The sequence below is a fragment of the Marmota monax genome, unplaced genomic scaffold, assembly GCF_021218885.2.
Source record: "Marmota monax isolate L192 unplaced genomic scaffold, Marmota_monax_Labrador192_F-V1.1 WCK01_AAM20220418_F8-fsc00108, whole genome shotgun sequence".
NCBI lineage: Eukaryota > Metazoa > Chordata > Mammalia > Rodentia > Sciuridae > Marmota > Marmota monax.
Window position 1 is genome coordinate 5,501,261 of NW_026694593.1, and position 27,913 is coordinate 5,529,173.

Genomic DNA, 27,913 nt, shown 5'->3' on the forward strand with positions numbered 1-27,913 from the left:
TGGTAGAGGATGGATCAGCAGCCAGCTTTCGGCCTATGCAATGGGTCTCTGGATTAATAGCTCACCTCAGAACTTGCTAGAAATGCAAATTCTTGGATCCCAATCTCAGCCTTAATGAATAAGAAATCTTAGGGGTGTTGGTGTCTGGGTTTTAACCAATTCCTCTATGTGATGTGATATATGCTCAAATTTGAAAACTACTTGTCAACAGGATCAGTAAAGCTTTAAAATCTTTGCTACCTTTCATCAAAAGTATTTACTGGGGACATTTGGATCAGAAAAGTCAAAATGATTTCACTTAGCTTAGTCATTGTACATATTCATAAATATTTCTAATGCAAAATTTACCACTGTTTTCTAAAGTTTTTTTATTCTTTTTTTTAGGTGTAGCTGGAATAATAACTTTATTTATTTATTTTATGCGGTGCTGAGGATCAAACCCAGTGCCTCTCATGTTCTAGGCAAGTGCTCTACCACTGAGCCACAATCTTAGCCCTCTAAAGGATTTTATTTATTTTCTACTTTTGGGTTCCAGGGATTGAACCCAGGAGTGTTTAATCACTGAGCCACATCCCCAGCTCTTTTATTTTTTATTTTGAGACAGGATCTTGCTAAGTTGCTTAGGGCCTTACTAAGTTGCTGAAACTGGTCTCAAATTTGAGATCCTCCTGCTTCAGCCTCCAGAGTCACTGGGATTAGAGGTGTGCACCATTGCACATGGCTGTTATAATTATTATTATATTTTTAGTTGTAGTTGGACACAATACCTTTGTTTTACTTATTTATTTTAAATATTTGTTATTTATTTGTAGTTAAACACAATGCCTTTATTTTCTTTTATGTGGTGCTGAGGATTGAACCCAGTGCCTCACACATGCTAGGCGAGTGCTCTACTACTGAATCACAACCCCAGTGCCTTGTGGAGATGTTTTTGTGGGATAAATTTTTCAAAATATTGGGGCTGGGGATGTGGCTCAAGCGGTAGCGCTCGCTTGGCATGCGTGTGGCCCGGGTTCGATCCTCAGCACCATATACAAATATGTTGTGTCTGCAGAAAACTTAAAAAAAAAAATTTTTAAATTCTCTCTCTTAAAAATTTTTTTTTCAAAATATTAAAACTATAAATGCTAGGTTATAGGACCTGCATATTTAGAATTTTAATAGGTACTTCCAGATAAATACTAAAAAGGTTATCACAATTTACACTCCCATAAATAGGCATGAAAATGTCTTTTTTTTTGTAGTTTCATTATTAGAGGTCACTATTAATCTCTGAAATATTCATTTACCTAATAGGCTAAAAATAATATCTGCTTTTTAAAAACTGTATTTCTCTAATTATAATAATGTTGAGTCTCTATTGTTTGTACATTTTTTTTTTTGCATGTTGCTTCACCTATCCTTTCCCCATTTGATAGGGTTTATTAATATATAATATAATATATATATATATATATATATATATATATATATATATATATATATATATATATTTGTGTGTGTGTGTGTGTGTGTGTGTGTGGTGTTGGGGATTGAACCCAGGGCCCTATGCATGCAAGCCAAGCACTATACCAACTGAGCTATGCTCCAGCCCAAGCCCACTCTCTTGATTTGGAACCTGCTTTCTATCAATGTCAGCATCCAGAATTAAACCTTTCTTCTCAGCTCATTAATTTCTGTCTTCACTGGTTTCCCAGGCCACTTTCATCCCCTTCTAAAGACTTTTAAACTGTGCTGCTCCTGCGGCTCTAGAACCTTCCATCCCTAAGATACTGATCTCATTTGTCTATTTGTCTCCAATTCTGGGAAAATGGCTGTGTTTGCTCTCTTTCACAGTTCTCAGAACTGACAGAGAAAGGAATAACAATGCTCCACAGTTTCATGAACGTGTATGCCTTTTAACTTTGGGAGCATTTGACCATCTTGGCCTTTTATTCATACCTAGTTGATTTCCCACATTGAATTTCCTCAACTCTAGAGCTGCACCCAACTCCATTTCTACATTATTCTCACCAGAAGTTTCACCAACTCTTTGAGAACCAAAGTCATCACAGGTGAGTTAAACTTTCTTTTCCTCCACTTCAAAATGTCTATATTTAATTAGTAAAAAAATTGCCTTGGTTTTCTGAGGGTAAACGTAGTCATAATCTTATCTCCTCGTCTCCCTTGTCTTCTCAGACACATACATCATGCCCGGCAGACACATACATATTCTTGCATATTTATTTATTATAATTATTATTTTTGTATTGGGGATTGAACCCAGAGGTGCTTTAGCACCAAGCTACATTCCCAGCCCTTTATAAAATTTTTTATTTTGAGCCAGTCGTGGTCCTGCATGCCTTTAATCCTAGCAGCTGGGGAGGGCAAGGCAGGAGGATTGGGAGTTCAAAGCCAGCCTGAACAATTTAGTGAGGCATTTAGCAACTCTGTGAGACCCTGTCTCTAAAAAGTAAAATACAAAAAAGGGCAGTGGATGTGGCTCAGTGATTCAGCACATCCCTGGGCTCAATATTCAGTACAAAAAAAAATATATATATATATATTTTTTTTTTTTTTTGTAAACTTGCTTAGGGCCTTGCTAAATTGTTGAGGCTGACCTTGAATTTGAAATCCTCCTGCCTCAAGCTTCCAAACTGCTGGGATTACAGGTGTGTACCACTATGTCCAGTGTCTTGCATTTTTAATTTGTCCCTTTCTACAAGCTCAGTCTAGGGCTGGGGATGTGGCTCAAGCGGTAGCGTGCTTGCCTGGCGTGCGTGTGGCCCGGGTTCGATCCTCAGCACCACATACAAAGATGTTGTGTCCGCTGAAAACTAAAAAATAAATATTAAAAAATTCTCTCTCTCTCTCTCTCTCTCTCTCTCTGTCTTTAAAAAAAAAAAAAAGCTCAGTCTATAGACATAGTTTACTGTTTCTACCTCACCCTATCTCTACCCCCAGATATCATTTAATTACTTGCTATTCATTGTCATGCCTCTTGCAAAACTGATCTATTATAACCAGCAGCCTCTACTTATTTACCCAATAGCATCTGATTTTCAGTTCTTATATTTACTTATCTATCCTGATTTTCCTTAGTTTCTCTGAATATATGGTGTTGTTGCCCAAACTATTTTATCTTGAAATTCCTTTGCCTTCTATTGTCTGATTCTTGCTAGGTTATCTCTTACCTTCTTCCATAATCTAAACTAGGCTTTTTTTTTTTTTTTAGGTATTCTTTTCCTCATTGCCATTTTTTTTTAAATCTCCTTTTTCATTGTTTTCTTATTTATTTATTTGTGATGTTAAGGATTGAACCCAGGGTCTCAATGCATGCCCAGACAAGCATGAGTAACTGAGTAACATCCCCAGCCCTTTTTCTTTCTTTTTAAAAATCCTTTTTCTTATCTCTTTTAACTTTGGTTCTGACATTCTTTGCAGTGATAAGTCTCTTACAATTGATGCACATGTTTTGGTCGAGAGGTGGGATCTAGTGGATTTCCTGATTCTGTTTTTTTCTCCCCCAAATAGCTTAAATTGGTGTTCCTTAAAATTTTATCCTCCAAAAGTAGAGTTGTCAGATTAAAATATAAAAATTCTTTAGTGCAAATTGTCCTATGCAACATTCAAAACATACTAAACAGTGGTACATATACACAATATTACTCAGGCATAAAAAAATGAAATTATGACATTTGCTGGTAAATTGATAGAACTGGAGACTATTATGCTAAGTGAAATAAACTAATCCCCCCAAACCAAAAGCCAAATGTTCTCTCTGATATGTGAATGCTGACTCACAACAGGTGGGAGGGGGGAAGTTCTCTGGAATGGACAAGAGGGAGTGGGGAGAAGGGAAGGGAGATGGGAATGGGAAAGACAGTGGAATGAATCGGACATTCCTTTCCTATGTTCATATGTGAGTACACAACCAGTGTACAACCACAAGAAAGAAAGTTATACTCCATGTATGTTTGAGATGCCAAAGTACATTCTACTGTCATGTATAACTAAAAAGAACAAACAAACAAACAAAAGAAAGGCAACCCCTTTTCTCAGTTAGCCTCTCTGAGCAACACTGGAAGGAGGAGGTATAGGTAAATTAAAAGAAGTTGTAACAAATGAAAAACAAAAAAAACTAAATAATTATTTGTTGTTAATCCTAAAATAAAATTGATCTGTCCTGTGAGATTTATTGGCTAAACCTGGCAATTCTATCCAGGGATATGTAGTAAAACTTGGGCACATCTGCATATTACAGTTCTAAATAAATAAAAAATGGGTTTGCCATGGGCATGTAACTCAGTAATAGAGTGCTTGTCTCACATGTGTGAGATCCTGGGTTCAATCCTATGTGGGGGGAGGGGGAGAAGGAAAGACTATGGTTTACCATAATAAAGATAATAGAATTTATATAATTTTAAAATTTTAGTAGTAATATTAACTTTATTTATTTATTTATTTATTTTTATTTTTATGTGGTACTGAGGATCGAACCCAGGGCCTTGCATGTGCAAGGCAAGCGCTCTACTGCTGAGCCATAACCCCAGCCCAATATTAACTTTTTAAACTGAAAACATGTGATAGGTGGTACATGCCGGTAATCCCAGCAACTCTGAAGGCTAAAGCAGGAGGATTGCAAATTTGAGGCCATTCTCAGGAATGGGGATGTAGCTCACTGGTAAAATGTCCCTGGGTTCAATCTCCCAATACCAATAAATAAATAAATAAATAAATAAATAAATAATCATGTGTTATGAAATAATAAACTTTGTGGTCAAGGTATCTGCATCATAATTATAGTGTGTTCTTACAAAATCCTGAATTTCTTTTTTTTTTTCCAGTGGTAGGAATTGAATCCAGTTCTTAGTGCATGCTAGGCAAGCACTCTTTCATCTGATACTTTGTTCATAACATTAATACTTTGTTCATAACATAATCATGGCTTTGTGATTCACCATCTTCAGTGGAACTGCCATTAACATGCAGATTTTCAAAAAACTCTTATGTGGAAGCCCTTCATTCCCAAGGTTGTTGAACCTTCTGATAAAATAAATAGAAAATGTAGACATCTTTCAAAATAAGGTAGGCATTCTTCCTGATTAGCTAAGACTGATTTTTGGTGGCAAGCAATTGGAAGGTAGATGTGCTTTGTCTGAGAAAAGCATTAGGAGTCTAGACATGCACATCTTTTTTTCCCCCCTTCCCCTGGTGCTGTGGATTGAACCCAGAACCTTGTAGACATTAAGCCACACTTCATCTTCTATTGGGACTTGTATTGGTTGTCTGACCCATTACTTCAACAAGCCAGAAAACAAGTCATTGTGCATGGGTTAACTAAAAAAAAAAAAAAAAAAAACACTAAAAAGTAATCATAATGGGCTGAGGATATATGTAGCAGAGTAATCACTCAAGGGCAGAAATGATTGCCTAGCACAAGTGAGACCCTGGGTTTGATCCCCAGCGCCACACACACACAAAAAAAAAAAAAAAGAAAAAAGAAAAAGAAAACAAGAACAAAAAACCACAGCAATAATACAATAACAAAACAACCATGGTTGGTATATTAGTCAGCTTTTGCTGGGAGCCATTAGCCAAGTAGGTATGACAATTTCCTTGCCAGCGTACCCCTTTTTTATTTATTTATTTATTTTTTCTGTTTCTTTGACGTAATATCTGAGAAGATCAAATTAAAAGGAGGAAAGGTTTATTCTGACTCATGGTTTCAAAGGTTCAGTTCATGGTAAGTTGGCCCCATTGCTTTAGGTCTGTGGTGGGGAGTGAGTGGTGGTGTAAAGCTGTTCGTCTCAAGGTGGCAAAGAGTGAGAGAGTAGGAGCCTGGGTCCTACTATCCCTTTCATGGCCATATCTCTGGTGACCTAACTTCCTTCCAGTTGAGTCCTCACCAGCTCCCAATAGTGTCATCAGCTAGGGACCAAGCCTTTAACACATGAGCCTTTGGGTGACATGTTAGATCCAAACCATAACACATGGCATTTAGAACTTGAAGTTATAAGCTCAAGTTAATGAAAATATTGCTCAGATAAGCTATTTGAGCAAGTACACTTGAAACAATAAAAATAGTTTCTGTTAGTATTATTTACATAAAAGAATGAACTTTTCCTTTAGTCATTATTAAAAATAACTGTATCTGCATCTTACCTATTCCTGGTATCTATACTTCATTGTGAAAAAATACCTATTTACCTACATATTCTCAAATATTTTGCTCACTGGCTACTATTTTACTATATTTATGGTTTGTACTAATTTGTTCTATGTTGAATCAAAATTTAGGAGAAAGATTTCTTATAGGAACAAGATATTTTCTGCATTAAAATACAACTCCATCAGTTTTGATCCCAAGATGACTTTTTCAGACTGCCAACAAAGTAATTCTTAACTAAATGAAAAATGTAATTTTCTGTAACTTGATTCCCCCCCCACCCACCCAGTGCCAGGATCTTGCACATACTAGGTAAGAGCTCTACCACTGAAGATCCAGGAACTTGCACATACTAGGTAAGAGCTCTACCACTGAGCTATATCCTCAGCCCTTTTAAAATTTGAGACTGAGACTGATTCTGGTTAATTTGCCTGACTAGTCTCAAACTTGTGATCCTCCTGGCTCAGCCTCCAAGTAGTTGGGATTATGGGAGTGTACCACCAAATTCACTGTAACTTGACTTTTTAATGATAAACTAAGTAGGAAGTTTCAGGGCATTTCTTCTCATGTATTGCATAAAATGGATGACTGCAAATTATGGATTTTTTTACCCCCCCCCCCCTTTGGCACCAGGGGATTGAACCCAGGAGTGTTTAACTACTGAGCCACATCTCCAGCACTTTTTATATTTTATTTTGAAACAGTCTTGCTAAGTTGCTCAGTGCCTTGTTAAGTTGCTGAGGCTGGCTTTGAACTTGTGATCCTCCTGCCTTGGCCTTGAGAGCTTCTGAGATTACAGGTGTATGCCACCCTGCCTGGCTGATATTTTGTTCTTAGAGTTAAAAATCAAGGTTTTGCAATCTTACCATCTGCGATGGAACTACCATCATATTGTGTACAGTGGTGTCCACTCCTAATGTAAACATCTGTTAGCAGGCACAGTGCTGATACTGACTTTTCACGGTGTATACCCTGATTCTGTGTAATGTTTAATAAAGAATTTTACCAATAGCTTGTTATACTTTCTTTAAGCTAAATATTTGTTTTTAACTTGTAGCTATTTGTACAAATATCTCTGTAACAAAATGACTTCTACCAATTTTTTTTTTCTATGAAGAATGTAAACTTCATCTCTTTTATCCAGAAAATTCATTGATGTCATGCTAGGAAACATTGTTTTGCATTTTTTTCTGAGAAAATAAATTTTACTCAGTAGAGAAGTTGTATTACATTTTGTTTAAAAAATGTCTTGGAAGCGTCAATGGTTTGCTTTTTATTTATTTAAAAAATTTTTTAGTTGTAGATGGTCACAATACCTTTATTTTATTAATTTATGTGGTACTGAGGATTGAATCCAGTGCCCCTGCATGCAAGGCAAGCACGCTACCACTGAGCCACAACCCCAGCCCCAATGGTTTGCTTTTTAAATTGGTGCTTTAAAATTATGCATAAGCCGGGTGCAATGGCACACACCTGTAACCCCAGTGGTTCAGGAAGCTGAGGCAGGATTGCCAGCCTCAGCAATGGCAAGGTGCTTAGAACTCATTGAAACCCTGTCTCTAAATTAAAAAAATACAAAATAGGGCTAGGGGTGTGGCTCAGCAGTCAAGTGCTCCTGAGTTCAATCCCTAGTACCTCACTCCCAAATTATACATAATAGTGGAAACTGTTATATTTGCACATACACAGGACGTAATTTGATCACTCTCATTCCTCTATACCGTCTATATTCCCTCCCCTATGCCCACCCACTTATGCTTCAATGGTTTTTCACATCATTGACTGACAAAATTTTCTAATAAAGAAAGTGCAGCAGGCAAAGGACAAATGGATTGATTGCTAGTCCAAAAAAATCCAATTGTTAGATATTCATAGTTGTACTTCTTAGTTACCTTAAAATTTTTGGCTGCTTTCATGATCTTACCACATTTATTTTTTTCAAATATTTTTTGTTTGGGCTGGAGTTGTGGCTCAGCAATAGACACAATACCTTTATTTTATTTACTTATTTTTTGTAGTCCTGAGGATCAAAACCAGAGCCTCACATGTGCTAGGTGAGCACTCTACCACTGAGCTACAACCCCAGCCTGAACTTACCATATTTAAGACACACACATTCACATTCTATATCTGCACTGGAGTCTTGCTTAATTAAATTCAATTGTAATTAATTTTTTTTAGATGGACACAATACCTTTATTTTATTTGTTTTGATTTTTATGTGGTGCCAGGGATGGAACCCAGAGCCTCAATCATGCTAGGCAAGTGCTCTACCAATGAGCCACAATGCCAGCCCCTCAATTATAATTTTGGTGTTTTTTTTTTTTTTTTTTTTTGGTCTTTTTTGGAACTGAGGGTTGAATCCAGGGCTTTGCTAATGCAAGGCAGATGCTTTGCCACTGAGCTACATCCCAGCCCCCCCTCAATTGTAATTTTCAATTGGAGTACTTAACTTTTTTCATATTTCTATGCCTTAGTGTACTTCTTTCCATATTTTTATTTTTGTAGGTATTGGAGATTGAACCCAGGGGCACTTTACCACTGAGATATACCCCTACCTCTTTTTTTTGGAGACAGGGTCTTAGTTATTATGTAGGCTGGCCTGGAGCTTGCGATCCTCCTGCCTCAGCCTTTCCAGTTGCATGCACCACTGAACCTATCTAAGTGGATGACTTTTTTTTTTTTTTTTTCCCTATTTGGTAAAATTAGAAATATAACAACAAATGGTAACAAAGAAAATTAAATTTTAACAAATGTAACCCATATGCAAAGTATTCTAAAATGTATTGGCTTTTAGCTAAATGAGATAAATGAATCAATGTAATCTTTATAGTACTCCTAAGAATAGCATAATAGGGGGGCAGGGGTTGTGGCTCAGTGGTAGAGTGCCTGCCTCATACATGGGTTCGATCCTCAGCACCACATAAAAAAACATCTAAATAAAGTATTGTGTCCATGTACAACTAAAAAAAAAATTAAAAAAGAATAGCATTATAGGATTTTTGTTAAAATTCTAATTAAATTCATATTAAACAATTTGTGAAGATACATGAAAAGGTAGTAGTACCCCGTAGTGCTAAATCTGTAGAGCTCAGAACGGGGGGATAGGTGGAAAAGGTTTCTAGTCTCAGACTCCTTTATTTTGCCTCCCACACCACTACTGGATTTACTTGCTGGATGTCCCTTGATTAACCTCTTTGTTTCTATTTCCTTAGCTGCAAAATGAAAATAACAGTAGAATAGATCTCATAGTGTAGTTGTAAGAATTAAATGAGAAAATACATATAAGTAGTCTAAAGTGCTCAGTGCTTCCTATTACTAGAAAATCAATCTGTGCAGTCAGCATGTGATCACTTCCTTACTGAAAACCTGTCACTTTGTTCCTATTATTGACCAAAGGATGTTATTCTATTCACCTTAATCAAAAATAACTTCTTCAATGCCTCTGGTTTGGGCTGTCACTATCTCCTTTACCAGATCATAAATGCCCAGATCCTTTTACCCTACCAGATCCATTAGAAATCTTTCAAAAATTAGTTATTGAACTTTTTTCCACTAGAGGACAAGCCACCTTGTGAAGTATTAGAACACCTAAAGAAGATTTACGAAATAAATAGTCCGCAGGGGAATACCCGGTCGAACTGACTACCAAGTCAAAACTTTTTAGTGAAATGCCCATTTTTCATTGCTTTTCACTGACGTCAACTGGTCACTGACCTCCCTCTGACGCAAAAAAGGCGTGTTTAGGGAGACAGCTGGATTTCTTCCTCGCCCTGCCTTCCAGGGACCGGCAGGCGCCGTCCCCAGCCCTGCCCGCTAGCCACTTTGGACACCATTGGTCCGGTTTCCCAGAGAGGCCGGCTGCAGTATGGCCCCGCCCATCAGTGGGCGGGGCCTCTCCTCCCCGGGGGCCGGGGCGGTGGGGGTTGCTGCGTCCGCCATCTTGGGTTCCGCGGTAGCGGTGGCGGCAGGGGGGCGCCGCTTCTGGGGAGTGGCTCTTCTCTCCCCTCCCTCCTCCGGCTCGGTGGCGACAGCTCCTCCCACTAGGGGGGTGGGTGGCGCGGCGGCGGTGGCATCTAGGCCATGGCGGCTACTACTGCTAACCCCGGTGAGGAGACGGGAGGACTGGGGCTCCCCTCAAGGGGGAGGGGCCGAGGGGCTGACGACTGAGGAGACCCGGGGCTGCGCGGCGGTGGCGGGGCTGACGGTGCGGGGGCGGGCGGGGCACTGGGCGGTGGGGGAGGGGTGCCATGGGGGAGGGGTGCCATGGGGGAGGGCCCGGCCCCGGAGACCGGGGAGTCCTAGCGGGAATTGGGGGTCCGCTGAGTGAGAGTGGCCGCGGCGGCCGGGCAGCCGGCCTCCTCTCGGGCGATGTGCCGGTGTGTGCTGAGGTCGTCTGTCACCCTGCGCCGGCGGCAGCTGCCTGGGGCCGGCTCCGTGGGCGCCGTGGCTGCGCTTACTTCCAGAGTAGTTGGGTTCATAAACACCGGACCACGTTGCTGTTGAGCTGAGGCGTTGCTTTTGGAGTTTAGTTTTCATTTTAAAATTTAAAATTCTTGACGATCTACTCAGGGGTCTCTCCTTCCCACCACCACCCCGGGCTGTATTTTGAGATTTTCTTTTTAAGTGTTAGGAGGGCCTGTGCTGAGGGCAGAGGTTTGGGTAATGGTGGGGGTTCGGGACCCCAGGTTTAAACTTTATCAGAACTAGTTCCCATTCTTTCAGAAAAAGTTTAGTTCGTTGACGTTTCTCAGTGAACATTAATGAAAGTCTCACGGGCCAAGTCTAAGACATTGGAGTAGGTTGTAATGCATATCTAGAGAGTTCAAATCTTCTAATTTTTACTTCCAATCCTCTTTTCGCTATATTACAGTTATTTCTCCCTAGGAATTTTTTTTTCAATATCCTTGGTCATTGCCTTGTAAAATAAAATATATCCTTTCCCAGAAATCTTTTTTTTTTGATCGGGTGTGTTACACCATAAACTGACCCCGGAAAATCAAAAGTTCCAGGTTAGCTTCACAATTTATTTCGTCTCAAAAAAAGTGGAGTGGGGAATGGAAGAGGAAGAATTCCTTGCTGTCATTCACTGTTGAAATTTAAATTTGAATTTCTTTATGTCTCTGAAAGGCAGGTTTTGATACTAAAATTGAAATCATCCTTGAATTTACTGTCTTTTTCACAGTGCTTCTGGGAGCAGAGCTATTTTTCAAAAATATTTTTTAGTTGTAAATGGATCTTATATTTATTTATTTATATGCGGTGCGCTGAGGATTGAGCCCAGTGCCTTACACATGCCAGGCAAGTGCTCTACCACTGAGCCACAACTCCAGCCCCCAGGAGAGAACTATTTTAAGATGTTGATATGTCCCACATCAATATTAACATTTTAATCTTCAAAAAATTTTTTCGGGAAAGGGCAATAAAATTAATGGCTAAAATTCTCTTGAAGAAAGTGCTGAGTGATGGAGTAAAACTATTACAATTGGCAAAATGCTGTTAGGGACACCTGATCTTGGAGTGAAATAACTTATCTGTGAACTAGGGAGCAAATAAACAAGATTTTAAATTGATCACACATTGCAAAGTTCTTATATAACCCTAGTCAAATTGCAAAGCGTTTCTCTTATTAAGAAGTGGCCTGGATAAACAAGTCTTAGTGCATATGTCAGAAGCTTTTTTCCAGCTGTGTGGGTGTGGTTGCTTTATTTTGTTTTGTTTTTTTTAAGCAACACCAGAATGACAGTCTCTTGATAGTATTTTTATTAGCTGACCAATATCAGCTTAAATTTCTAATCAGAAAATAACATTTTTTGGTTCAGGACCCTTTGTTAATGAAACAGATGATTTTATTTATTGTTTTTTGCTTGCTTATGCAATTTTTAGATGTTTCTCTTTAAAAAAAATTTTTTTAGTTGTAGATGGACACAATGCCTTTATTTTATTTATTTATTTTTGTGTGGTGCTGAGTATCCAACCCAGTGCTTTACATGTATGAGGCCAGCACTCTACCACTGAGCTACAACCCCAGCCCTTAGATGTTGCTTTTGATGTTAAAAGATTCTTCTATCTCTTCTAAGTTTATCAATCCCACAGTCAGTACATGATAATTAAATAAGAAAATGTATTTTTTCTTCATTTTTCCCTTTACCCCTTTCTAGCAAAAGGAAGATCATAGATGTGTAATGGTTGTTGTGTAATGGTTGGGGTTCGCGACGTATCTTTGGTCCAGAACCCCAGGTTTAAACTTTATCAGAACTAGGTTGAGACAGTTCCCATTCTTTCAGAAATAGTTTCTTGACGTTTCTCAGTGAACATTAAAGTCTCGCCGGCCACGTCTAAGACATGGAGTAGGTTGTAATGCATATCTAGAGAGTTCAAATCTAATTTTTACTTCCAATCCTCTTTTTGCTATATTACAGTTAATTCTCCCTAGGAAATAACTAGATGACTTTGGTAGCTTGTTGAATTTTGGAAAATGAGATCCATGAATGGACGGACATAGGGTAGAAATGTACTGTGTTCAGTGAAAAGAAAGTAAATGAATTTTTGGTCCGAATCTCTTGCTGCAACATACCTTCTTACCTTAGAATCATTTTAGGGACCAAGAAAATAATCCTATTTTTTGAAAACTTTCTACTTTGTATTTTTGCTGGAGTTGAATACTGGTTGTTTCCCTATAGTCCTTGTTAGTTCTGTCTTATATGTTTTGAAAAGATCTTTTTTTTAAAATTCACTTTTCAGTTGGGTGCAGTGGTACATTTCTGTAATACCAGCGGCTGGGGAGGCTGAGACAGGAGGATGGATAGTTCAAAGCCAGCCTCAGCAAAACTCAGTGAGACCCTGTCTCTAAATAAGATACAAAATAGGGCTGGGGATGTGGCTCAGTGGTGGAGTGCTCCTGAGTTCAATATCTGGTAACACTCCCCCCGCCAAAAAAAAAAGAATTCACTTTTCTCTTAAGCTTTATTTAAGTTAATCTTTATTTAGGGTTAATAACAACATTTCATCATGGTAATTGTACTTATTCTGATTTATTTAATATTTAAAGTGCTGGAACTTGAACCCAGGGCTTTGTGCAAGAGCTCAACCGCTGAGCTACATTCCCAACCCACTTATTCTGATTTAAAGACTGCTGGTGGCTGTCTTTCTTCAAGGGACCTGGTTCTTCATTTTTATCATATCTCAATATGGTGTTGGATCAGAAGAATATGATATATTTTGTAGTCTGTTGTGTTGCAGTGATAGTTCTAAGATGATGATAATGATGACTTTTTTGTCTGTATGAATTGGTAATTCTTCATACTTTATTATTCATTAGTTCTACTTACTAGTGGCAAATAGTCTTTCTTGGGTATAGATTGCTAACAATTTTGAGGAACACTTTAAAAAAATTAAAGAATATTTTTAGCTCTAGATGGACATGATATCTATTTTTTTAATGTGGTGCTGAGAATTGAACCCAGGCCCTCACACATGCTAGACAAGTGCTGTACCACTGAGCCACAACCCCAGCCCAAATTTATTCCTTTTTAAAAAAATGTTACTTTAAAATTTTTTATTCTTTTTAGTTATACATGACAGTTGAGTGTATTTTGATATTATACATACATGGAGTGTGACTTCCTATTCTTGTGGTTGTATGTGATGTAGAGTTTTTCATATATGAACATAGGAACGTTATGTCTGATTTGAGGAACACTTTTAAAATTGGATGTGCAATTTGTAGTGCACCAAAGGACTAGTTGGGAAAAGATAAGTTTTGTTTTTTTTTAATATTGTTTTAGTTGTTGATAGACCTTCATTTTATTTATTTATACACAGTGCTGAGAATTGAACCCTGTGCCTCACACATACCAGGCAAGTGCGCTACCACTGAGCCCCAGCCCCAGCCTCAAGATTGCATTTTGATTTGATTTACAATTTAATATTCAAACATGAGATGTGAATTAGTTTGTAATGAGTGTAGGTTTTTCCTCTCTTGATTCTGGTATTCTCATTAGCAGAGAAGTCTTTGTGTTCTATTATGCACAGTTTATTGTGGATGGAAAATATAGTAGAAGGCAAAAGAGGAATGCTGTTTGGGTTTGTAAAGGCTGACATTTAGGAAAGAAAAATTCTTTTAATGTAATTCTCACCAGTATAATTATAGTTTTAAAAAGCATCAATTAACAAAATTCTTATCCATTACCTTTGTTTGCCTTTTTCAGATATAGGAAAATAGTAATTCAGGCAGCATAAAATTAAGATGTCAAGATACTTCTTAAGAAGATTGGGGATATAGCCCAGTGGGAGAGCACTGCCTAGCATGTGTGAAGCCTTGGGTTCAATCCCTAGTACTGCCAAAACAAGCAAAAAAACACCAAACTTTTAAAAATATATTAAATTGCAAAGACCGTTCAAAAATTCATTAAGTGTATTTTACTAATTCAACAATTGAAATATAATTAACATTTTGAAAAGAAATCCCAATCTGCCTATCTTTATGCAGTAGATTGGTGGTGGCATCCTGAATATTCTGTATTTTCTTAGAAATTAAGAAGTAGAGAGGGGCTGGGGATGTGGCTCAAGCGGTAGCACGCTCGCCCGGCATATGTGCGGCCCGGGTTCGATCCTCAGCACCACATACAAACAAAGATGTTGTGTCTGCCAAAAACTAAAAAAAAAAAAAAAAAAAGAAGTAGATACTTCAGCTTTCTTGGAACTTTAGTTTTCTTGTTGCTTTGAAATAGTGGTCTCAGCTTAGTTTTTGGTATGCTATCCCCCCTCCACATTCAAATAGTTTACTAAGAGATGAGAATAATATGTTGTTTTATGGGTATTTTGAGAAGGTGTTTTATGTTCTTTGTGTGGACCTTGAGAGCTTGTTTGGAGATTCTAATAGGGGAGGGCAGCTACTCGTATACTTTCTATCTATCTATCTATCTATTTATTTATATTTATATATGACAGTGGAATCATTACAATTCTTATTAAACATATAGAGCACAATTTTTCATATCTCTGATTGTATACAAAGTATATTCACACCAATTCATGTCTTCATACCATACTCACTCTTGACTGAAGAACAATCCTCCTCTACCAGGGAAGGTTGTCCTCTTTGACCAAGCTGACAGCTTTGGAGGGATGCATTTGGAGTGGTGACAGAGGAAGGGAACACCCACCTAGCCAGCCAGATCAGTTGAGTCAACCCTGGGGATCGTGGGGTGACAGATGTTGAATCCAGATTGCCCTTACATCCTGTGTTTTCTGTGTGGATGACTTTCTTCTAAGGCAATAACAATAGGAATTTCAACAAGCCAAGTGGTAGTTGTTCTTCAAAAACTAAATTGCAGTAATCAAGAAAATAAAACCAGCTGAGAATGTAGCTTAGTGACTGAAGACTTGGCTAGCATGTGCAAGACCCTGGGTTCTACCCCAGTGCAGAAAAATAAAAAAATAAAAAATCCTTTATTCTTGAGTTAGGTCATAACATCTTGAAGTTGCTTAATTCCAAAACTAATAAAATTAAATCCTCCATTGTGGAAACTGTCTTTGGAGCCATCTTTTTCCCCCTTAGGCAAGTCAGAATATTTATTTTAAATGTTAATTCTCTAGCAGTACAGTCCTATAAAGGGGTGCAAGAGTAACAATTCTGTCCATTGTTTCTGTGGTTATGTAGTTTATTTCACTTACTTGTAACAATAAAAGAACACATTTAAGGCCCTTCTGAAAACCACATCTAATGATAGGTACTTCTTGTAGTCCACCTGTTTTTAAGAATGCTGTCTCATATCATGGTGATTTCAGTAAGTAGACATCAGTGAATGAACTTTTGAGTTGGAAACAAGATAGGTCTCTCATTTTCAAACAAGATAGTTGTCAAATAAGACAATTCTTTGGTTCGTAAGAAAACAAACCCAGGGGGCTGGGGATGTGGCTCAAGTGGTAATGTGCTCGCCTGGCATGTGCGGGTCGCTGGGTTTGATCCTCAGCACCACATAAAAAATAAATAAAGATGTTGTGTCCACCGAAAACTAAAAAATAAAAATTAAAAAATTCTTTCTCTCTCTCTCTCTCTCTCTCTCTCTAAAAAAAAGAAAGAAAAAGAAAACAAACCCAGGGCTGGTACTGTGGCTCATAGGTAAAGCACTTGCCTAGCACATTTGAGGCCCTGGGTTCGATCCTCAGCACCACATAAATAAATAAAATGATGGTATTGTGTCCATCTACAAATAAAACAATATATTTAAAAAAAAAAAAGAAAAGAAAAAGAAAACAAACCCAGAGAAAGGAATGGACACATTTATTAATTTCCTCTGTATGCCAGAGTACACTGTCCTATTTTGTTATTTAGTCTCTACATCAGAAACTTATCTCTGACTTTTCAGATAAATTCTCTTAATTTATGTCTTGTTTCATCTTTTTTTTCCTTTTGTATTTTTTCTCCACATTTTCACCATAGTTTGAATGGACAAAGTAAGTTTTATGGCTTCAATAATGTAATTGGAACATAAGTTTAATGAGAGCACTTTTGCTTTCCACGTTCACCATAGTATGCCAATTCTTACAGTAATGTCTAGTATATAAGACCAGAGTTCAGTGCATATTTGTGGATTAAATGAATGAATGTAAAACCTAGCATTGGTGGTTTATTCTTTTTTTTTTAATAGTGTACACAATACTTTTGTTTTTATTTTTATGTGGTGCTGAGGATCGAACTCAGGGCCTCGAACGTGCTAGGCAAGTGGTCTACCGCTGAGCCACAACCCCCGCCCTGTCCAATGTTTCTGTGGTTATTTATTTTACTTAGATGTAACAATAAAAGAACACATTTAAGGTCTTTCTGGAAACCACATCTAATGATAGGTACTATTTGTAGTCCTATCAACTTAGCAACTTAATGAGATCTCGCAGGATCTCACAGAGTTGCCCAGATTCTCATTAAGTTGCTAGGGCTGACCCTGTCTCATAATATAAATAAATAAATAAATAAATTATTCTTTATGTTAATATGAAAATACTCTTTGAAGAAGGAACACTGATAAAGCCATTGACATCAATAATTCATTTATAATACTTTAGTAACTATTATTAAAGTTTATTAATAGTATGATAGATGTTCTAAATGTATTATTTCAGTCCTCATATGTATTATTTCATTTAATTTAATGTTTTTTGGAGGTAAGGGGTTACTGGGGATTGAATTCAGTGCTTTACAACTGAGCTACATCCCCAGTCCTTTGTTTTGAGACAGGGTCTCGCAGAGTTGCTCAGATTCTCATTAAGTTGCTAGGGCTGACCTCACACTTGTGATCCTCCTGCCTCAGTTTCCCAAGTAAGTGGCTGGATTTACAGGCATATTCTCACTGCACCCAGCATAGTCAGCATTTTTTTTTTTTTTTTTTTTGTAGTGCTGGGGATTGAACCCAGGGCCTTGTGCATGCTAGGCAATTACTCTACCATCTAAGCTATGTCCCCAGCCCTAGTCAGCATTCTTAATTGCTAAATTACAAGACTTTTTAAATTATGTCTTGGTATTATTTACTACTGAGATGTACTACAATGGATAGCTTTTGAGAGGAAAAAGGAGGGCAGGGTATTGCTTTTTAAATTTTATTATTATTATTTTTTTCAGTAATGCGGATTCAAACCCAGGAACTTGTGCATGCTAGGCAGGTTTTCTGCAACCATTGAGGTATATCCTGGTCCAGTATCACCTGTTTAGCTGATGAAGAAGATGAAATATCACATCAGGCAGCCTGTAGGGCACAGTATTACTTGGGATGGAGAGAGAGTACAGGGTGCTGAACAAGGAGCTGAAGGGGTGCAGTTTCCTAAAATCTTTTGTGTAACTTTCTATGTTCTTTTCTCATAGTTCTGTGTTTCAGCTCTTTCAATAACTTTTAAGGTTTATACTAGAATCCTTCTGAGTTCTTTTACTCCATAATTGAACTGTTTTGATGAGCTGCTTCTTGAAACTTAGTTTCAGAAACACTGTGCTTTGCCAGGTGTGGTGGCACATGCCTGTAATCCCAGTGGCTCAGGAGCCTGAGGCAGGAGGATCACAAGTTTAACTTCGATCACCCCCCTCAGCAATTTAGTGAGGCCCTGTCTCATAATATAAATAAATAAAGAAGAAATAAAGAAGGGATCAAGGGCTGGGGCTGTAACTCCTCAGTGGGTTGAGCACCCCTGGGTTCAATCCCTTGTACAAAAAGAAACCAGAAAGAAACACTTCATTGCTTGTTCTTTTTGACTGTCTGTACCCTTCTTTATCCCTTTTGCGTGTTCATTTTCATTTTCTTGCTCAGAAAATGAAAACAAACCCAGGGCTGGTACTGTCATTCATTGGGCTAGAACTCCTAACTAGATAGTAAGCCAAGCAGCTTCCTTCATTTCTGCCTGTTTGCTTATTTACTTGCTTTCTTTTTTAATACCATGGATTGATCCCAGTAGTGCTTAATGATTGAGCCCCAGCCCATATGTATGTATGCCTCAGCCTCCCAATCTGCTGGGGTTATAGTGCCCCTGTGCCCGCCTACCTACCTGCCTTTTTAATTGCTGCTTGCCTTTCTACCTTGTTCAGCATTTACTTTTCTATATTTTTATCTATTTTAAACACATCTCTGTTTGAATAATGTTTAATGTACTACATAGTTCCTCATTAATATTTCCTTTAAAACTTGGCCTTTCTTAACTTTTCTGTATCTTTCCTAACTTTTCTGTATCTTTCATGACAAGTATAGATTTTCTAATTTCCCAAGCTGAACAAAGAGCTGTGTTTGTTTTCATCTTGGTTGATATCACATATATATTATTTAAAAATTTATTTTTTAGTCTGGGCCTATAACTCAGTTAGTTTTTCCTAGACCAGAGAATCTTTGGTTTATACTGTCTGGGAAGTAAATCTTTTGGCACAGTGAGGAAGGGGCACTTGCTCAGGCCAGAAGAAATGGAGGATAGGATCAGAATCCACATCTCTCCTGAACACTGTGATTAATTCTCCTTTTAGTTTTCATTCTCACTGCTCTGCACACCTGCTGGTACCTGGAACTACCAGCTTTAGGGTTTAGGGAATTCTGTAGTGTAAATTAGGTTGGTTTTCTGCCTTTTCCATTGTTGTTTTAGAATTCAGTTCTTGTGGGTCTACTAAGGCAATGTTCTATTTGATCTCTAGTTTCAAACTTGACTGCTCCTCTTTCCATCCTTGTGGTTTTATGTCATAAATTCTTTCCTTTAAAAAATATATATATGTATATATTTGTTGTATGTGTGAGGAGATGAGGGAGTAAAAGTGGGTGCATATATTTAGTCTACTATCTTATTCAGAAATCACATAGTTTAAAATTTTAGCTGGGCGTGATGACACAAGCCTGTAATATAAGTGCCTTGGGAGGCTGAGGCAGGAGGATTCCAAATTTGCGACCAGCTTCCTCAAGTTTCGAGACTGTGTCTCAAAATAAAAAAAGGACTGGGGATATAGGTTAGTGATAAAATTTGATCCCTAGAATAAATGAAAGAATGAATGAACAAATAAATAAAGTTTATTTTAGAGGTATCTTTTCATCTTGTCATTCTCATTTTGGCCTTTATTGCTTCATTTTTTATGAGTCTAATTCATCCACATACTTCTATAATTTACATTTAAATCTTGTCACCGCTAATGCGTCAGATCTATAAGGGTTGGGATTTTTGTCTGTTATTGATTTATCTCCAGGGCCTGTAATAGTACCTGGCATAGTAGGCACAAATAAGTATGAGACCTTTCAGACTTTGGTTATGAATATAATATATTAAAAATTATATTAATATACTTTTCTGTAATTTTGTTTTTGTTTTGGTGCTGAGGATTGAGCCTTTATCACTGAGCTATAACCTCAGTATTTTTCATTTTTTAATTTGAGACAGGGTCTTGCTGTGTTCCCAGGCTGGCCTCAAACTTGGGATTCTCCTGTCTGAGGCCTCTCAAGTTGCTAGGATTATAGCATGCACCACTGTACGCAGCTGTAACTTGTTTTTGTCATGTTCATATATGTAATGGATAACCTATCTCATTAATATAGAACAACTTGGAATTTTTTGTTTTTGTTTTATTTTGTTTTTAGAGATGCAGTCTTGCTATGTTGCCTCAGGATGGACTCAAGCTTCAATCCTCCTTCCTCTGCCTTCTGTGTAGCTGGGATTATAAGTGCATGCCACTACACTTGTGTGTGTGTGTGTGTGTGTGTGTGTGTGTATTCCCCCCTGTACTGTGGATTGAACCCAGGGCCTCATGCATGGCAGGTGCTCTACCACTGAGCTACATCCTCAGTCCTTTTTATTTTTTTAAGATAGGGTCTTAACTAAGTTGCCAAGGTTGACCTGGATGCAAGCTTGTAGACCTCCTACCTCTGCCTCCTGAGTAGCTGTGATTCCATGTGTGCCTGGCTTTTATTTTTATATATATATGCATATGTGCATATTTATTTAAAATTTTTTTTAATAGCAGAAAAATACACATAGTGAAATTTATCTTCCTAACCATTTTTAAATGTATAGTGTTTTGTTTTGGTTTTGGGTACTGGGGATTGAATTTAGGGGTACTTGACCACTGGGCCACATCCATAACCCTATTTTGTATTTTATTTAAAGTGAGGGTCTGAGTTGCTTAGCGCCTCACTTTTGCTTAGGCTGGCTTTGAATTTGTGATCCTCCTGCCTCAGCCTCCTGAGCTGCTGGGATTACAGGCTGGCTGTAATCCATTGAGCCTGGCTGCAAGTATATAGTTTGATGGCATTAAATACATTTATATATCTGTACAACCATTACCGTAGTTTACCTCCAGGTCTTTTTTCATCTGAAACTCATACCCATTAAACAGTAGCTCCCCATTCCTCCTTCTCCTAATCTCTGGCAACCACCATTCTGTTTTCTGTTTCTAGGAATATGAATGATGTAGGTACCTCATATAAATGAAATCATACATTGTTTGTCCTTTAGTAACTGGTTTGTTTCATTTAACATAATATCTTTAAGGTTCATCTATGTTGTTTATGTGTCAGAACTTCCTTTTTGAGGCTGAATGATGTTCAATTGTATGTCTAGACTACTTTCTCTTTATCCATTCATCTTCATCCCCATATTTGGGGTTTTGATACTATTTCCAAGAATTCTTTGCCAAATTCCATGTCATGAAGGTTTCTCTCTGTATTTTCTTCTCAGAGTTTTATAATTTTTTTCCTCTACCTTTAGGTATTTGATCCATTTTGATTCAGTTTTATTATATGGAGTAGGGTCATTCTTTTGCATATAGATATCCAATTTTCTCCCCACTATTTGTTGAAAAGACTGGTCTTTTCTCATTGAATGATTTTGGCACCCTTGTTGAGAATTCATTGGCCATATTTGTGAGGTGTTTTCCCTAGATTCCTTTCTTTGCTCTGTTCTATTCCATTGATCTATATATTTGTTTTTATGTGAGCACCATACTGTTTTGATGATTGTAGCTTTGCAATGCCTCATTTTTTGGGGGGCATGTAGCTCAGCAGTAGTGTTTATCTAGTATGTGTAAGGTCTGGGGTTGGATCCCAGTGCTGCAGAAAAAGAAAAAACAAAAAACCCCACACATACAAAATTACAGACATATCACTATTTTAATATTGGCATTTCAGTGTGTTCCCTTCCTTCTCCCTCTCTCTCTGTATCTTTCCTCTCTCTGGTGCTGGAGATCAAACCTCGAGGCATGATAGGCTGAGTTACATCCCCAGCCTTTTAAGTATTCTCTATCCAGTATTAAAGTGAATATGTATTAAAGATAATTATATGTGCTTTACTCTTGTATTAAAGACATGTATTTTGTGTTCAGCATTTGGTACAGTTTGTTATAATTTGTAGGAAATTGTTTTTTCTTTTTCTTTTTTTTGGTACTGGGGATTGAACCTAGGGGAACTTTACTACTGAGCTAAATCCCCAGCCCTTTTTATTTTTTAAATTTTGAGACAGGGTCTCACAGAGTTGCTTGGGGCCTTGCTAAATTGCTAAGGCTGGCTTCAAACTTGCAATCTTCCTTCCTCAGCCTCCTGAGTCACAGGGATTATAGGTGTGTGCCACTATGTCCAACAATGGAGGTAGATTTTTAAAAATAAAATTTGAAAAAAAAATTCCTAAGTGGTTCATTTGTTACACAAATTAGGCATGTCATGAGTCATTGCTACCATCATTTCTTTTTGAACATTTTATTATCTGTTAGTTTTGTAATGCTTCCTTTATCACTCCTGTTTTTGGTGACTTACATTATTTTTTCTGCTTCAAAAAAGCAAGTTTTAGGGCTGGGGATGTGGCTCAAGCGGTAGCGCGCTCGCCTGGCATGCGTGCGGCCCGGGTTCGATCCTCAGCACCACATACAAAAAACAAAGATGTTGTATCCGCTGAAAACTAAAAAATAAATATTAAAAATTCTCTCTCTCTCTCCCTCCCTCTCTCACTCTATCTTTAAAAAAAAAAAAGCAAGTTTTATTTTTTTTAATGGCTATTTTTTTAATATAATTTTTTATTGTTGTTTATTTTTTATGTGGTGATGGGGGTTGAACTCAGGGCCTCATGCATGCTAGGCAGATGCTTTACCACTGAGCTATCTGCCCAACCCCACACAGTATGTTTATTTTTATTTATTTATTTTTATGTGGTGCTGAGGATTGAACCCAGTGCCTCATGCATGCGAGGCAAGTGCTCTACCATTGAACTATACAACCCCAGCCCAAGTTTTTTTTTTTTTAAGAGAGAGAGAGAAAATTTTTTAATATTTATTTTTTAGATTTCGGTGGACACAACATCTTTATTTTTATGTGGTGCTGAGGATCGAACCCAGCGCCCCGCGCGTGCCAGGCAAGTGCGCTGCCGTTTGAGCAACATCCCCAGCCCTCAGGTTTTATTTTTTAAAAAATATTTTTAGTTGTATGGGGCTGGGGATGTGGCTCAAGCAGTGGTGCGCTCGCCTGGCATGCGTGCGGCCCGGGTTCGATCCTCAGCACCACATACAAACAAAGATGTTGTGTCCGCCGAAACTAAAAAAATAAAATATTAGAAAAAATATTTTTAGTTGTAGATGGACACATACATTTATTTATTTATTTTTATGTGGCGCTGATGATTGAACCCATTTTTTTTTTTAATAAGTATTTATTCTTTAGTTGTAGTTGGACACAATACCTTTATTTATTTTCATGTGGTACTGAGGATCGAACCCAGGGCCCTGCGCAAGCTAGGCCAGCGCTCTACGGCTGAGCCACAATCCCAGCCCTGAACCCAACTCTTCACACGTGCTAAGCAAGCACTCTACCACTGAGCTACAACCTCAGGCTTCAGAAAAGCAACTTATATTTAGAAATAAGTTTATAAGTTTGGGAGAATATGTTGAGTGATTAAAATCTGTTGCTGTAATTTCTGTCAGATTGTGTGTGGGTGTGGGTGTGTATGTGTGTTTGGTACTGGGAATTGAACCCAGGGCACTTTACCATAGAGCTACAATCTCCAGCCCCTTTTTATTTTGACTCAGGGCTTTGATAAATTGCTGAGACTGACCTTGTACTTCAGATCCTCATGCTTCAGCCTCCCAAATTGCTGGGATTACAGGCATGCATCATGGTGCCTGGCTAGACTGTGGTTTTTATAGAAGGTACTTGAATTCAGCATACTAAAAATACTCCTTAACTGTGTTACCCTTAATGTCACAATAAGTTTCTCTCCAATTTTAATGGAGCTAATCCATCTGTGGCCCTGGTTTTGATCTCCAGAATGAATGCATGAATACAATAAATAGAACTAATATTAGCATACCAAATCTAGCAGCTTATTAAATGAACCATACATTGTTATTGGTAGTTCCCCAAGGTTGCTAAAACAACACAAATTGGAAGGATTCTCTTGCAGTTCTAGAGTCTCAAGTTCTGAAATAAAGATATTGATAGGTCTGATTCTATCTAAAGGCCTTGAAGGAGACACCGCTTCCTATCTTCTAGGTTATAGATCAACCACGCCCAATTTCTTTGCCTCTATCTGAATATTCTTCTCTCTTTGTCTCTCTCTTTTTTCCCCCTTAGACAATAGTCTTTGGGTCTAGAGCCCCTAACCCCCAATCCGTTGTGACCTCAAGCTTAACTAATTGCATCTTTTTTTTTTTTTAATATTTGTTAATTGACATTTATTTATTTATTTATATGTGGTTCTGGGACTCGAACCCAGTGCCTCATGCATGCCAGGCAAGTGCGCTACTGCCAAGCCATAACCCCAGCCCAACTAATTGCATCTTGAGAGACCTTATTTCCAAATAAAAACACATTCTGAGGTTCTGGATGACATGCATTTTTACAGGATGCAACCCATTACTATTTTCAAGTAGGGTTGTTCCAGGAACTAAAAAATGGTTCCGAGCAGCCACCAGTTGTGGTGCATGCCCGTAATTCCAGTGACTCAGGAGGCTGAGACAGGAGGATGCATATTTGAAGCTATTCTCAGACTTAGAGAGACCCTGCTAAAAATTTAAAAAGTGAAAAGGGCTGGGAGTGTTTCATGTTATTAGCAAGCTAAAGGGAAGATATGATTTTATTAACAGATGTTTTATATAAGTATTTATTTCTGATAAAATATCATATTTGCTTTAAGAAAATGAGAATCAAGTCCAAAAAAAAAAAAAAAACTAAACAAGGTGAAGATTTCCATATTCATTGTGGAAATTCTCTAGGTCACGTTTTTTTTTTTTTTTTTTTAATATTTTTTAGTTGTAGATGGGCACAATACCTTTATTTTATTTATTTAGTTTTATGTGATGTTGAGGATGGAACCCAGTGCTTCACACGTGCTAGGCAAGCACTCTACCACTGAACCACAACCCCAGCCTCTAGATAAGTTTCTTAATCTTTGTACGCTATGAACCCTCTTGGTAGTTTGGAGACACCTATGGAACTTTTTTTACAATGTTATTTAGTACATATAGAAGGGTGCAGTGATGCATGCCTGTGATCCCAGGCGACTTGGGAGGTTGAGGCAGGAGGTTTATGAGTTTAAAGCCAGCCTCAGCAACGTAGGGAGGCACTTAGCAACTCAGCTAGACCCTGTATCTAAATAAAATATAAAAAAAAAGGACTGGGGATGTGGCTCCATGGTTAAGCACCCCTGGGTTCAATCCTCAGTACAAAAAACAAAATCAAACAAACAAAAAGAATGTTATTCATTACATAAGATGATAGTGTATCAATCGATTTTTCTTTTTATTGCAATGGTAATGGTATGTTTGTTTAACCATTCCTCTGTTGAAAGATATCTTTTTTAAAATCAGTTTTTGGTTGTTACAAATAAAACTGCTATGAACTTTTGTGTACACTTTTTAAAAAAAATATTTTTAGTTGTAGACGGACATAATACCTTTATTTATTTATCTTTATGTGGTGCTGAGGATTGAACTCTGCCTCACATGTGCTAGACAAGTGCTCTACTACTGAACCACAATCCCAGCCCCTTGTGTACAGATTTTTGTGCAAAGGTAGGTCTTCCATTTTCCTAGGAAAAAATGCCTGGGTCAGTCATCTCGGTGCCTGCCCCTAATCCCAGTGGTTTTGGAGGCTGAGACAGGAGGATTACAAGTTAAAAGTCAGCCTCAGCAATTTAGTGAGGACCTAATGAGCTTAGTGAGACCCTGTCTCAAAATTGAACAACAATAACAACAACAACGACAACAACAAAGTACTGGGGATGTGGCTTGGTGATTAAAGTCAGAATGAGATGAAACTAGATTCCCCACATCACCAATTTTCCTTCTGGGTTATTGTCTTGAAATCCACGGACAATAAAGGAAGGGAAGAATAAATAAAGTATGATGTATTTGAAGAGAGAGAATGAGAGGGGACCAGATAGCAGATAAACCCATTTTTGTGTGCTAACTTAGGGGCTTATGTGGTTTGGGGTAGAGCATGGAGCTAAATCTGTGTTAAACAGGCATTGAAAAAGTATCAAGGCTATTGGTTGTGTCCTTCAACCTGAATTTTAATCATATCTCATTTGGGTTTACTCCCACCTTCTATTTTCCTAAAAAATGTAATGTTCTTTAGTCTGAATTTTAATCCTTCTTGTAACTCCGTTTGGGTTTACTCCCACCTTCCATTTTCCCATGGTTGTACATGATGTGGAGTTTCACTGGTGGTATATTCTTGTATGAAAAGAGGAAAGTTATGTCTAGTCCCTTGTACTGTCTTTCCTATTCTCATTTCCTCTCCCTTCCCTTCATTCCCCTTTATCTAATCCAATGAATTTCTGTTCTTCCCTCTGCCCCTAACTTATTGTGTTAGCATCCACATGTCAGAGAGAACATTTGATCTTTTTTTTTTTTTTTTGATTGGCTTTTTTTTTTTTTTTTTTTTTTTTTTTTTTTAATTTTTTATTGTTGGCTGTTCAAAACATTACATAGTTCTTGATATATCATATTTCACAATTTGATTCAAGTGGGTTATGAGCTTGATTGGCTTATTTCATTTAGTATGATAGTCTCCAGATCTCTCAATTTACTGGCAAAAATTATAAAGTCTTTCTTTTTTATGGCTGAATAAATATTTCATTGTGTATATATACCACTTTTTTTTCCCAGTCATTTGTTGAAGGCACCTAGGTTAGTTCCATAGCTTAACTATTGTGAATTGAGCTGCTATAAACATTGATGTGGCTCCGTAACTGGAGTATGCTGATTTTTAAGTCCTTTGGGGGATATACTGAGGAATGGGATAACTGGGTCAAATGTTGGTTCCATTCCAAGTTTTCTTAGGAATCTGCATACTGCTTTCCAGAGTGGTTGCACCAATTTAAAGTCCTACTAGCAATGTATGAGTGTACCATTTTCCCCACATCCTTGCCAACAATTTATTATTACTTGTATGTTTGCTAATTTCTATTCTGACTAGAGTGAGATAGAATTTCAGTGTTGTTTTAATTTGCGTTTCTCTAATTGCTAGAGAAGTTGAACATTTTTTCATATATTTATTGATTATTCATATTTCTTCTGTGAAGTGCCTGTTCAGTTCCTTTGCCTGTTTATTGTGTTATTTGATTTTGTTGTTGTTGTTGTTGTTATTGTTTTTTGGTGTTAAATATTTTTGAGTTCTTTATATATCCTGGAGACTGAGTTGCAGGTGGCAAGAATTTTTTCCCATTCTGTAGGCTGGCTGTTTATGTTCTTGATTATTTCCTTTGTTGTGAAGAAGCTTTTTAGCTTGATAACCATTTCTTTATTGATTCTTGATTTTACTTCTTGCGCTTTAGGATCTTGTGTAGGAAATCGGTTCTTAAGTTGACATGATGAAGATTTGGGCCTACATTTTCTTGTAGTAGGTGCAGGGTTTCTTGTATAAGGCCTAGGTCCTTTATCCACTGTGATTTGAATTTTGTGAGATAGGAGTTCAATTTCATTCTGCTACATATGGATTTCAAGTTTTCCCAGTATCATTTATTGAAGAGGCTCTCTTTCCTCCAATGTATATTTATGGTGCCTTTGTCTAGTATGAGGTAACTGTATTTATGTGGGTTTGTTTTTGTGTCTTCTATTCTGTCCTGTTGATTTTCATGTCTGTTTTGGTGTCAATACCATGCTGTTTTTTTAACTATAGCTCTGAAGTATAATTTAACGTCTGTTTTTGTGATGCCTACTGGTTCACTTTTCTCACTATATCTTTTCATGACTTTTGCCCATGTTATATTTGAACTGTTTGCTTTTTTAGTGTTGAGTTTTGAGAGTTCTTTTTAAACTTTGGATATTAGTTT

General features: G+C 37.6%; 1 protein-coding gene across 6 annotated transcripts in view; it reads left to right on the forward strand.

Moving 5' to 3' along the window:
• Nucleotides 1–1,913: 1,913 nt before the first annotated feature.
• The window catches only part of Arnt (aryl hydrocarbon receptor nuclear translocator), an 83,274-nt gene continuing 57,274 nt past the window's right edge, over nt 1,914–27,913 (forward strand). For 4 of the 6 annotated variants that reach the window (XM_046421512.2, XM_046421514.2, XM_046421516.2 and 1 more), the window contains exon 1: nt 10,093–10,256. In XM_046421512.2, the coding sequence (XP_046277468.1) occupies nt 10,232–10,256 (25 nt within the window). In that variant the 5' untranslated portion in view covers nt 10,093–10,231. Of the gene's footprint in view, nt 2,055–10,092; nt 10,257–27,913 lie in introns of those variants that run through there. The other 2 variants (XM_046421513.2, XM_046421510.2) reach the window with 2 other exon arrangements.